Source organism: Terrapene carolina, unplaced genomic scaffold, assembly GCF_002925995.2.
Source record: "Terrapene carolina triunguis isolate 2854851 unplaced genomic scaffold, T_m_triunguis-2.0 Scaffold84, whole genome shotgun sequence".
In the NCBI taxonomy this organism is placed as follows: Eukaryota; Metazoa; Chordata; order Testudines; family Emydidae; genus Terrapene; species Terrapene triunguis.
In genome coordinates, this window is record NW_020664435.1 from 35,258,637 (window position 1) to 35,272,751 (window position 14,115).

The 14,115-nt window shown below is 38.4% G+C and overlaps 1 protein-coding gene across 1 annotated transcript in view; it reads right to left on the reverse strand.

The window, feature by feature from the left end:
• Positions 1-14,115, reverse strand: part of NMT2 (N-myristoyltransferase 2) — a 57,922-nt gene that overhangs the window by 8,472 nt on the left and 35,335 nt on the right. Inside the window, exons 4-10 of the mRNA XM_026649468.1 lie at positions 13,265-13,383; positions 13,079-13,170; positions 12,867-12,983; positions 11,882-12,052; positions 10,647-10,755; positions 7,668-7,838; positions 3,217-3,384 (exon numbers count right to left, since the gene is read on the reverse strand). Coding sequence (XP_026505253.1) covers positions 3,217-3,384; positions 7,668-7,838; positions 10,647-10,755; positions 11,882-12,052; positions 12,867-12,983; positions 13,079-13,170; positions 13,265-13,383 — 947 coding nt within the window. The remainder of the gene's footprint in view (positions 1-3,216; positions 3,385-7,667; positions 7,839-10,646; positions 10,756-11,881; positions 12,053-12,866; positions 12,984-13,078; positions 13,171-13,264; positions 13,384-14,115) is intronic.

Here is a 14,115-nt window from a genome sequence, read left to right on the forward strand (position 1 = left end):
AAGGAAGTTTATCATCAATCACTACAAATGAACATACCATACAGTGCTCAATACTTATCTACAGCTTTTTTCCCCTTTCTTTTGCTGTCAGCAGTTTGAACAGGGCACTAATTAAAACCAGACCATCTGTTCTTTGAAAAAGTATACATACATGTTCTTGTTAAATTTCCATTTCACCTTAGTCAACCTTATTTTGTTATAATCTCAAAACTTCATGCATGGAGGAAAAGTAAAAATATTACACACTGGTTTCAGTTCACAGGGCTGATTTGTACTCTATATTACTTCTGAATTGTTCATCTTTTTAAAAAGGAAAGTAAATATGTGAGGTATTGATTCTGTAGATATATAATCACCATATACTGCTACATTAATCACTTACAAACATTTTACAAGGATAATGCATGGTGTCTACTATTTTTAGTGCTAGATGGCATTGCACCCATGAGAATACTTTAAATTTACTTCTGAACCCTTCATTTGTAGTGGCTTCCCCTCCATTTGCCCAAACTGCATCATTAATGTTGTTCTCTCTGTGTGAGAAAGTGTGTTTACAACTTAGAATTTGAAAATACATAATTTAAACACTTCACATCTTTTCTTTGCTTCCATATACAATACCACTTTTGTAGCTTTAAAAAGGCAAAAACAGTTAATTACTAGCTGTAATTTCAACTAATTCCCAACACAAAATAAACCCTTCCATTTTACTAAACAAATCCAAACTAATTTATTTCTGCAAACCTTGATAAGTTGTCCAAGCCCATCAATGAGTCACCATTTTAATTATACTGTACATTCTTCTAACATTGAATATCCAGTACTTACTGTTAATTTGGATACTAAGGGCCAGATTTTCACCAGTATGCTCCAGATAATCCGCTGGTGGGCCGCCAGACAGTTTGTTTACATTTGCACAGCCGCCCGCAGCTCCCAGTGGCCGCAGTTCACCGTTCCCGGACAATGGGACATTCCCGGGCTGCAGGGACGTGCTGGCTGCCGCTTCCCACAGCTCCCATTGGCCAGGAATGGCAAACCGCGGCCACTGGGAGCTGCGGGCGGCTGTGCAAAAGTAAACAAACTGTCTGGCAGCCCTCCAGCGGATTACCCTGACGGGCCGCGTGCGGCCTGTGGGCCGCAGGTTGCCTACCACTGCTCCAGATGCTCTGCATAGCTCTAGCAACACTCAAACTGTGGGTTTCAGTTATCACATTACGAAACAGGGTAATAAACCACTTGCTTTGAACTTACTGGCAACAGAACATTGTTCAAAATTAGGGCTGTCAAGCGATTAAAAAATTAATCGTGATTAATTGCGTGATTAAAAAAGTTAATCGTGCGATTAATTGCACTGCTAAATAATAATAGAATACCACTTATTTAAATATTTTGGATGTTTCTCACATTTTCAAATATATTGATTTCAATTACAAAATGCAAAGTGTACAATACTCAGTTTTATATTTTTTTATTTCAAATATTTGCACTGTAAAAAAAACAAAAGAAATAGTATTTTTCAATTCACCTGATACAAGTACGGTAGTGCAATCTCTTTATCATGAAAGTTGAACTTACAAATGTAGAATTATGTACCATAAAACCCCTGCATTCAAAAATAAAACAATGTAAAACTTTAGAGCCTATAAGTCCAATGAGTTCTACTTCTTGTTCAGCCAAAAGCTCAGACAAACAAGTTTGTTTACATTTGCAGGAGATATTGCTGCCCGCTTCTTGTTACAATGTCACTTGTTAAAATGTCGCCTTGTTACAATGTCACCTGAAAGTGAGAACAGGCGTTCACATGGCACTGTTGTAGTTGGCGTTGCAAGATATTTACATGCCAGATGCGCTAAAGATTCATATGTGCCTTGATGCTTCAACCACCATTCCAGAAGACATGCGTCCATGCTGATGACGGGTTCTGTTCAATAACAATCCAAAGCAGTGCGGACCGACGCATGTTCATTTTCATCATCTGAGTCAGCTGCCACCAGCAGAAGATTGATTTTCTTTTTTGGTGGTACAGGTTCTGTAGTTTCCACATCAGAGTGTTGCTCTTTTAAGACTTCTGAAAGCATGCTCCACACCTCATCCCTCTCAGATTTTGGAAGGCACTTCTGATTTTTAAATCTTGGGTCGAGTGCTGTAGCTATTTTCAGAAATCTCACATTGCTATCTTCTTTGCATTTTGTCAAATTTGCAGTGAAAGTGTTCTTAAAATGAACAACATGTGCTGGGTCATCATCGGAGACTGCTATAACATGAAATATATGGCAGAATGCAGGTAAAACAGAGCAGGAGACATACAATTCTCCCCCAAGGAGTTCAGTCACAAATGTAATTAACGCATTATTTTTTTAAATCAGCACCATCTACTTGGAAGCATGTCCTCTGGATCAATGGCCGAAGCATGAAGAGGGCAGATGAATCTTTAGCACAACTGGAACATAAATATCTTGCGACACCAGCTACAACAGTGCCATGAGAACGCCTGTTCTCGCTTTCAGCTGACATTGTAATTAAGAAATGGGCAGCATTATGTCCTGTAAACAACTTGTTTCTCTTAGTGATTGGCTGAACAAGAAGTAGGCCTGAGTGGACTTGTAGGCTCTAAAGTTTTACATTGTTTTGTTTTTGAGTTCAGTCATGTAACAAAAAAACTACATTTGTAAGTAGCACTTTCATGATAAAGAGATTGCATTACGGTACTTCTATGAGGTGAACTGAAAAAAAATACTATTTCTTTTTGTTTATCATTTTTACAGTGCAAATATTTGTAATAAAAATAATATAAAGTGAGCACTGTACACTTTGCATTCTGCGTTGTAATTGAAATCAATATATTTGAAAATGTAGAAGAGCATCAAAAATATTTAATAAATTTAAATTGGTATTCTATTGTTTAACAGTGCGATTAATTGCAATTAATTTTTTTGAGTTAATCGCGTGAGTTAACTGCAATTAATCAACAGCACTATTCAAAATATATTTTGTAAAAATAGTGCAGGTTTATGGGAATTTTTTCCTTTTTCTCTAGTGCTGTTCAAAGTGAAGAGAAAAGCTAGTATAGCTTTTTTTAAGTTCTGCAAGTGCATTAAAAATCCCTTTTTAAAGTAAAAGAAAATTGAATGTTACACATTAAATACTTCCTTTCATTTTTTTTTTAAATTACCCTACTTTTCTGAGAAAAGTAGACAGGGAAAGTAAGTTACTTACCAATTTAGCTATAATGAGTGCATCATTCATTAAATCCAAGAGAGGAGTCTCTGTATGAATATTGTAGAAGGAATAGGCAGCTTTGAGGCTTTTATGAACAGGGTGGTGCATAACGGTTGAAGGTAACGTGTAGAAACTCAGGAAATCGGTTAAAATACCATTTGAACTCTGGGGAAGAAAAAAGTCATTGAATGAAGAATCAATTTGTAATTAATTAGCTACAGTTTTAGCCCTCACCCTGCGCAGCAGATATTTTGGGAAATTACAAATACTAGCTGCCAGAAGCCTACCCTTCAGGTGGCATGGCTATCAGCACTGGTCTCTACCGCACATTCATCACAACTTCAAAAATTCTCTTGGTTAAAATCAGACGCACAGAATTGGTGCCCTCAGAACATCTTAATTTCATAAATAGAAAGGCAATGCTGGAGGGGACCTTGAGAGGTCATCTAGTCCATCCCGCCATATTAAAGCAGGACCGACCAAGTATACCTAGACCTTCCCTTGCACGTTTTTGTCTAACCTGTTCTTAAAAACCTTCAATGATGGGGATTCCACAACCTCCCTCGGTAATTTATTCCAGTACTTAACTACCCTTGTAGTTAGAAAGTTTTTCTAGTATCTAATCTAAATATCACCTGCTGCAAATAAAGACAATTATAGTCTCATAGACTTTAAGATCAGAAGGGACCAATATAATCGTCCAGTCTGACCTCCTGCACAACGCAGGCCGCAGAATCTCACCCACCTACTCCCGCAACAAACCCCTAACCTATGTTTGAGCTAGTGAAGTCCTCAAATCATGGTTTAAAGACTTCAAGGTGCAGAGAATCCTCCAGCAAGTGACCCATGCCCCATGCTGCAGAGGAAGGCGAAAAACCCCTAAGGCCTCTGCCAATCTGCCCTGGAGGAAAATTCCTTCCCAACCCCAAATATGGCGATCAGCTAAATCCTGAGCACGTGGGAAGACTCACCAGCCAGACACCCAGATAAGAATTCTCTATAGTAACTCAGATCCCACCCCATCTAACATGCCCAATGGCCTGTGATGGGATATTTACTGCTAATAGACAAAGATCAATTAATTGCCAAAATTAGACTATCCCATCATACCATCCCCTCCATAACCTTATCAAGCTCAGTCTTGAAGCCAGGTATGTCTTTTGCCCCCACTGCTCCCCTTGGAAGGCTGTTCCATAACTTCACTCCTCTGATGGTTGGAAACCTTCATCTAATTTCAAATCTAAACTTCCTGATGGCCAGTTTACATCCATTTGTTCTTGTGTCCACATTGGTACCGAGCTTAAATAATTCCTCTCCCTCCCTGGTATTTATTCCTCTGATATATTTATAGAGAGCAATCATATCTCCCCTCAGCCTTCTTTTGGTTAGGCTAAACAAGCCGAGCTCTTTGAGTCTCCTTTCATAAGACAGGTTTTCTATTCCTCGGATCATCCTAGTAGCCCTTCACTGTACCTGTTCCAGTTTGTATTCATCCTTCTGAAACATGCGAGACCAGAACTGCACACACTATTCCAGACAAGGTCTCACCAGTGCCTTGTATAACGGTACTAACACCTCCTTATCTCTACTGGAAATACCTCGCCTGATGTATCCCAAGACCGCATTAGCTTTTTTCATGGCCATATCACATTGGCAGCTCATAGTCATCCTGTGATCGACCAATCCTCTGAGGTCCTTCTCCTCCTCTGTTACTTCTAACTGATGAGTCCCCAGCTTATAACAAAAATTCTTGTTATTAATCCCTGAATGCATGACCTTGCACTTTTCACTATTAAATTTCATCCTATTACTATTACTCCAGTTTACAAGGTCATCCAGATCTTCCTGTATGATATCCCGGTCCTTCTCTGTATTGGCAATACCTCCCAGCTTTGTGTCATCCGCAAACTTTATTAGCACACTCCCACTTTTTGTGCCAAGGTCAGGAATAAAAAGATTAAATAAGATTGGTCCCAAAACCGATCCCTGAGGAACTCCATTAGTAATCTCCCTCCAGCCTGACAGTTGACCTTTCAGTATGACCCGTTGTAGTCTCCCCTTTAACCAGTTCCTTATCCACCTTTCAATTTTCATATTGATCCCCATCTTTACCAATTTAACTAATAACTCCCCATATGGAACCGTATCAAATGCCTTACTGAAATCAAGGTAAATTAGATCCACTGTGTTTCCTTTATCTAAAAATCTGTTACCTTCTCAAAGAAGATCAGGTTGGTTTGGCATGATCTACCTTTTGTAAAACCATGTTGTATTTTGTCCCAATTACCATTGACCTCAATGTCCTTAACCACTTTCTCCAATTACTTCTTGTCCTATCTTCCTATGAACAACTGATCACTGTCTTCTTTTGTAACAGCTGTGACAAAGTTCCTCCTCTACCTTAGTGGGTCCTGCGCTTATTGGCGGATTTGCTCGCTTCACAGATTCACCCTGTGGGTTAGGAAACAGTCCAGAGACCTTCCCCTCTGGTAGAAGCTATAGTCCAGGTCAATTCCTCCTGTGTTTGATCAGGAGTTGGGAGGTATGGGGGGAACCTGGGCCCGCCCTCTACTCCGGGTTCCAGCCCAGGGCCCTGTGGACTGCAGCTGTTTAGAGTGCCTCCTGGTACAGTTGCACGACACCTACAACTCCCTGGGCTACTTCCCCATGGCCTCCTCTCAACACCTTCTTTGTCCTCACCACCGGACCTTCCTCCTGATGTCTGATAAGGCTTGTAGTTCTCAGTCCTCCAGCAGTACGCCTACTCACTCACTCTCAGCTTCTTGCACACCTCTTGCTCCCAGTTCCTCACACACACTTCCTCTCCCCTGGCTCCCCCTGGCTTGACTGGAATGAGCCCTTTTATAGCATCAGAGGGGCCTTAATTAGAGTCAGGTGCTTAACTGCCTCACCTGACTCTTAGCAGGTTAATTGGAGTCAGGTGGTCTATTAGCCTAGAGCAGCCCCTGCTCTGGTCACTCAGGGAACAGAAAACTACTTATCCAGTGGCCAGTATATCTCCCTTCTGCTACTCTGCTGTTCCCAACTGGTCTGGGTCTATCACACAGCCCTTAACATATCTGAAGACTTATCAGTCACCCCTCAGTCTTCTTTTCTCAACATTTTCCCAGTTCTTTGGAAAAGAAAATGTTTTGCTTTTTGACAGCAATTTTTTGCGGAAAATATGTAGCATATTTAGATCAGCTCTAGTGATTCACATTGAACAAGTATACCAAATTGCAAGATAGTAGCTCAAAAGGGCTCTTGAAGTGTGATAAGGGAGATGTCAAATTTTTTAAGGAACTCTGATGTAAAGTTCAAATATCAAATATGAGGATGTCTCTGCTGAACTCTGTATCACAGAGATGAATTAATTATGGGCCTTAAGAAAACACCTCCAATGATTCTGCACAATCATTAAGGATGCTAGAAATGTTAATTCAGTGATTATGAGCTTTATTAAGGTCTCCCCTTTCATTTTGCTATGGTCTCTAGTACCAACATTTTGAATTTAAAACAAAACAAAGCCTTTGGCCGTTTGTGCTGTGAAGGCAGACTTCTTAACATGTAATTGCAATCTAACTTTTCTGTAGTTTCTTTCATCCTAAGAGGATTTCTAAGCACTAGCAAACAAATTTAATATAGTGACTAGCAGCTTTCAATGGAACTTAGGTTTCTAAGCCACATGGGTCATTTTGAAAATTTTACCCACAAGAATAGCACCAAGAGGTGTGAACTTAAACTATTAAATTGAGTATCAGATTACATTTGAAGCAGATTTATCTGATACTGGGACTCTCCACATAAATAGGTGCACCTGAAATCAACTAAGCAGGATTTAAATTTTGTGCTGGCCTGCTGTGGAGTTCCTATTTGACATCTGAAGGAATGACATCAGACCGCAATCAGATTCCCATTTCCTCATCTCAGTCATTTTAGCAGCTCCTTTCTTTCTGGAAAAGCAGATTCGAATATTAATACTTATAATCAAATTGTTTTTTTCCAAAAAGGGGTGGTGAAAAGCAAACAAGATTTTTAAAAATGTAGAGTGCCTCCCAGATGGTCATCACTTTCAGAGTTTTAGAATTCTTATTTAAACAACCTGTTATATTACCACTGCAGTCCATACAGACGCCAAAAATAAGTGTTTTCTTATCATGCAATTAGAATATTAGAATGTACAATAATGTTTACTGTTCTCTGTTTAATATAAAGAACAAAATGGAGAAACTATGTCAAGCTCCACAAATGCTACATGGCAAGGTTAAGTATAGATCATGGCTCTGAATACACTAGAAAGCCCTCTTGTTTCTCATGGTAGTTATCTTGATGCCATCAAAACTCTAATGTCAATATAGCCTCACATTAAATTACCTGTGTAAAATTACTGGGGAGGCAAGGGTGGAATTTACATATACCTCATTTACATTGTTAACCCATGTTTTTACCTCAACTACAAAGGTGTCAATAATATGATCCTGAGGCAGGAACCAGTGGGCTACCTCTTCTTCATCCATTACAGGAGCAAGATTAAATTGCTTCAAGTAACTGTTGATCAGTTCTTGCACTGCTTTAATGTCTTTTTGTTCCATTGGTCTCAAACCTGAAGTCTTCGTGGCCTTGTTATAATAAAAAGAAAAAAAAAATAAGATGTTGAAAGGAGGAATTTATTTACAAAATATGTGAAAGTAGGTTACAGAGCGTACTCCATTTGCTATAGAATATTCATTATTAGCCTACTTTACTCTAGCATTATAATTCATTATGCCAATTTACAAACTGCCTTCAATCAATATTCCCTACCTTCTAATTACTGAGACAGTCTAGGGCATGTCAATCTTTACATACCATTACTAGTACTACTTCATTTCTCCAGGGAAACAGACACTGTTGACTGTAGCGTAAACTACAAACATAGTGTGTTCCTTTTTTAGTTTGATCATTACTACTTTTCTTCTAAATTATTTAGGGTCCAGAAAAAACCCTGATTATCAGTAACTGACCAGAAGACAAAAATATGTTGGAAACCAAGTAAAAATTACTTTCTCTTGTGTGTTTATATTTGGTCAGCAAACATTTAACATGAAAATTTCCAGCTACTATTACCTCTCCAAACTAGCTTGTTGTCTAAATTTTCTATGCAGACATAACCATTTTTCTACTCATGAGAAAGCCCTTCTCATATAAATTAAGGCCATCCTGGAATTACTAATCTACAATATATTTTTGAAAACAAGATATTTTACAGAGAGACTTTATACAATGGAGAAAAAATATTTCTAATACATTGTAATTAACATTTAGATGTGTGGCAAGCAACTGAATCTTATTTTCTCCAACACATTTTTGTTAATTATCCAGCATATTTCTTCATTAAACAAAGGTTCATTCTCTTTCAGAGCGTATCTGCTTCATCATTCAATGAAGTCATATAATGAATTTGTTTAACGTTAGTCATTTTTCATGGTAACGTGGCAAGGTCAAATACAGGGGGCCCCAATTTTCAGGCTGGCTCTTACAACTTTGCCCAATTCCAGCAAAGCAGTCAGAAAACTAGCTTAACGGATCCCTGAGGATGCCCCTTGTGGAAGATGGATCACTGAGTGGTGTAGAACTAGTGCAGCTGCCCATATAGAGAGTGTGCCTGCAGGGAAGGAAGCCTGGCTGGGGCATCCTTGAGTCCCAGAAATCCTCAGCTGCTAAAATAGCCTGAGGCAGTTTGGACATGCTGGGGAACAGTCCAGAACACAGCCAACTACAGGACTAGGGAACAATTTGTGGCTTAAAGCCACTTGCCTCCTGCCCCACATCAAACTGCTCTGAGTGGCAGTTCTAGCCCAGGATTTTGATCTCCTGGCAGAAGGAGGTATGAAAACAAATGTCTGAAACAACAACAGATTGGCAAGGTGTGTTCCTTTTGGTATACTTTTTCCTCACTTTCAGTTTGTCTTAAAAGTCCCCTATTAAGTAACTATATACTTGGAAAGTGAAAAATACCCAAGAAGCTTTGTTTAGAGTAACATTTTGTTAATATAATCACAATATTCTTATATGATTTCAAACAGATCTTCAGAGTAGACAGTAAAAAATATCAAAAGTTGTGTTGCTAACTATGCTGAGCTCCAGGCCACCACCACATCTTCACAGCTCATTTTAGCTGCACTAGTTAGATTAAAGCTAGTGCTAGGCCTATCTGAGCTGCAATCACATGTCCAATTACAGCACAGACATATCTTTAGGTACAAGGATCTTAAGTTCTCTTGACTTTCTGAGAGACATAGGCTGCTAAGTGCTTCTGTCACTTTTGAAAATGGCACTTAGGTGCTTTGGAAATTTTACTCAGAAGTTATTGTCTGTGTACAGTGCTGCATACATGTCCTAATCTCTTCCTAGGTGTGTTTCTAGGGCTTATTTCCCCCCTCCCCATACTTTATTTTTCTTCTATTGTAGTCTGTAACTTATGAATTAGAAAGATTGGTTAGAATAAGAGTTGTATATTTTCTAATAAACCCCATTCATTTATGAACCTTGTCTATATGAGAAGAATAGAAATGCCACCAAACCCTATATCTGAATTATCTACTGGATTTTTAGCATCTAAAAATTATTTCAAATTTGACTAAAGTTAGACTTAGTTCTTTGGGCCTAAAAACTAAATTAATTTAGTTATTCATTTTTAGGCTCTGCCAACTACTGCACTGCACACAGTGAGAGCGCATGTGTGCGCAGCATGGGAAGTGGGTCACACTGATAGCATTATGTACTGAGACACAAACAATGGACTGTGCTGTGCAGGGGAGCATCTAGTATAGTGTTGATGCTATAAAAGTAATCAGCATCTGTGACATCAGACCAAACAATGATGGCAGACATGGCTGTCCAAAGGCAGGTAAGTCATTATGGAAAAACTTGGAGGGGGCGGAGGGGAAGATTTTTATCCAAAGAAAAGACATGCACAGTACAAAGCATTTCCTGAACTACAATTTGCTGAAACAGTTCACTGTGTGGAGAAAACATTCTCTGGCAAATTGGGTTAAAATGCTTCTTGGCATTGCCTTATCAACATTTTAGGATGCTTTCTTTGTAAGAAATTCAGGTAATAAACTGTGAATTTCCTACTCCATTAAAAATGATATATTAATTGGATGAAAAATTAATGGTATACAGTTGTAAAAAGTGTGTGTCTTCAGTTTGTGGTTGAATGGGATTGAGCTGAAGTTTACTTGGGGAGTTTTTTAAGGTCTCTGGTATTTCTAAATAAACTCATTTACACTCTTGTAATTCCCTTCCCAACCAACAAATATGTTTTTACATGGTGTAAATGCTTTCCTTCCAAAATGAAAAGCTTGCCTTGTAGGAGACAGATGGAAGGGTATTTTGGGCCTCACAATAACTGTGAGGGTTCTCTAGGCAGATACATTGCTTACATCGGGAAGTCTGTAGAGCTTCATTGTTCTTTGTAAAGTCATATTTCTACTCAAATGTGAAAATTTCACCTCTACCAATTTTCTGGGGTTCAGTGATCGATGCCAGTACCTGGAAATACAATTTAAAATACATGTTAATATAATTACTAATTTTAATAATATATGTTTTATATATATTTCATCTAATCCCTGCCTCCCAAAATTAAACAATTGCATCTAAGGAGCAATCCTATATCTATGGGGGGCTTGAGCAGTAGCTAAACAGCCCAATAAAGTGTCGACACTACACCTTTTAAACTTGTGAATGACCATAGTATGGTTGACTATCATCGTTTGTACCCACACACATTTTTAATACTGAGATTAGTAATCAGGGCAACTTCACTCTTGTCATAGCCTTGGTTGTCTTCACAACACTCATTTTGCTGTACGGACAAGACCCTCTGTTTGTCTGTGTAAGCAGTTTTTTGGGAGGGCCTTCTCCTGCCAGCTGTCTCTGTGATAGAACACCTTTGAATACCCAGCATCAAAGGAGGGAAAATTATGGTGAGGGATAGCAAAACCTATACCTACTCTTCCCCCCAAAAAAGACTCATGGTATTTCTGATGTCCATAAACTGCAAACAAGATTTCAGCTTTTAAAATTTAATCCAAAGAACTGCACAGAGCTTGGTTATCTACCAGAAGAATTAAGGGCTGAGCCAACTCTACAGTGATTTGAACTTGTGGCAGCATAAGCAATATTGAATCCACTCCATGCAAACAAAGTTATACTGAACTTCAGACAAAACTTTTCTGACAGTACAGTTCTTACATCATTGTAAGATGCACAACAAACCTCCCTTTCTCCAGACAGGAGACCCTACAGGAAGATGTTTAAAAAGTAGTACCATATTATTCCCAGAAACTCTGTTCACCCCACCAGTCAAGAAATAGGTCACTTGAAAAATGTATGTACCGAAGTATACAACCTTGTCATTGCTAGCACAGTTTCTATCACAGTGCAGGCAGTGCCCCAAACAGAACTAGATTTTACTCCAAGAAATGTCTTTGTCCAAGGCATCACAAAGAAGTTGGCCATGTCCTCTGCATTAGAATCAAGTCCATAATGTTTACCAGAAGTTTACAGCAGAAAAATGAACATTTTTATTAGCTAGTTTGTGAAAATGACAAGGAATCCTCTTTAAAATGATCATTCTTGGGAGCAATGTTACTATGAACACCACCTAGGTTACCTGCATGTGGCCACAGGCTTGGGGAGTACCACTCCTGCAGTGTAAACTGCCTGAAAAATCCCTTCCAGGTTTACTCTTCTGGTTATTTCCCGAATCAGTACAGGTGCTACTCGTTTAGATCTCAATTTCTTGTGGACACAAAGAAAATTGATTTCTACCATTTTCTTCACACTAAAAGCAATTTAAATAACAAAACAGTTATAAAACTCACTAAAACATAGTATAGTCTTATTTATATAGTTTTATTTTCCATGTTGATAGTAAATTTCAGGTTATACAAGGTAGCTTCTCAAAAACATAAATAATGCTCATTTTAAAGTCTTCAACAGAAGGACTCAATTATGTAACAAAGGACTCTGATAAATCACTGAGATTTCTTATCCAATGTTGGTATATGCTCTTTGTATTTTACATACTTCTAAGCATACAGATCCAAATTTTTACCCTGGCTGCTTTAAGTTGCATCCTCAAAGTATACAACAAATGTTAATATTCTGTAACTGCATCTGGCAAGATGCCTAGGTTGGAGAATTTACCTGTAATACTCTTTAGATCTGTACCATGACCTGAATTGTGGCCTGGATTTAGGGCCTGGAAAGCAATCAAAGCAGGAGGAAAGAGATATCAAAAGGCTCCACAGCTCATATTCACAAGTTAATTATTCCAGTGCTCCAACCCTATGGAGAGAGCCCTGGTAAGTCTAACTGACCGAACATACACTTTACACTTTCCAATAGGCCAGAAAACATCAAGCAGCTCTTCACACCTTCTATCAAAAGAATGTTTCTGAGGTGGATATTTGTTTGCCATTAGTTTTAATTGGAAACTTCCAAAAGCCTTGTGAAAAATTTCAGATCTGTGTAAGGTTTCTTCTCCCTCTATGGTCAATGAGGCCTAGCACTCAGCTCTTCAATCAGACAATCCCCATCACGAAAGACAGTTCAAGATGTAGTATTTGTTTTTATTTATATTTATTTATATTTACCTGTCATAAATCCGAATGTGTGCAGGGATGGCGCTTATGAACCCTACCAATTTTTTGTTTGACGATACTCTAACTCCACAGTGCCATTGGGGTAGCCAGCCTGGAGGACGTAGTGCCCTAGAATCAGTGGCAGAAACCATTACAAATTAGTGTCCAAAAGAATGTGATCAAAACACCCTTCTTTGCAATCCAACACAGAAATTGCTACTCACCACATAAGAAACTCAGGTGAGTAGTCAAACCTAAACATGTTATCATCATCTTCTACGTAATTCTCATTTAATAATGTGTACAGTTCCTTTAGCTGAAAACACACATCAAAAAAGGAAGAATTTTATCTCACACATCAGCCAGAATGTTTCATCGAAGACTATGTGTGTACACACGATTTTACTTACAACTTCAGCATTGCTCAGGTCCAAAGTGTCCCACATAAAACCTTGTGGCAAAGAGTATGGCTCTAGGCGGACATTGTCCTTATCTGGTTCAATTGCACCATGAGAAGTTATAACTTCATCTGTTATAGAAAGGGAGGGGAAAAATTACATTACTAGCTAATTTGAAAATTAATAAGTTTGAAGTCACTTTACACAAGATGTAATGTAAAATTATGAAATCAGAATCTGAAGCCTTTTAAAAATGTTAAAAATAAGCTTTTGTTTGCTTACATTATTTCTCTGTTTTACAACTCACTCAAGTCAGCTAATACTTCAGCAGAGCTATTGTACAGAGGCTCAGAGCTATTCTACCGCAGTTTATATCTTAACATTTCATAATAGAGCACAATTGAATAGCAAATTATCAGCATGTATGTATCACTTAGTCAACTACTGAAAGCTGTATCTGGGGAGGAGTTCTGCAGTGAGATTCACAAGCTATGGTGCTGATCTTGCAAACATTGACTTATATGAACTCAATGGCACTACTCACATGCATCAGTGTTTGCAGGATCAGGGCATTTTATAGAATGGCTGCTGGTGAAATGAAAAAACTTTCATTTGTAAATTTAAAATTAAAATTGTGGTTACACTTATAGTTCTGGACTCGCTACTGGGTAATCTTGTCTTTCTCCACAACTTCAGAAGCAGGTAGACTGAAGATATTTTTTAAAATATAACAGGAGCCACTCTTCCTCTGTTGGATGGCTATTACACATCAGCCAACCAGCCCCAGAAGAGGCTTCCAAAGCTGAACAAAATTAGGAAATATATTATAACATGTTAATCATGCTTGTACAAATTATTGATAG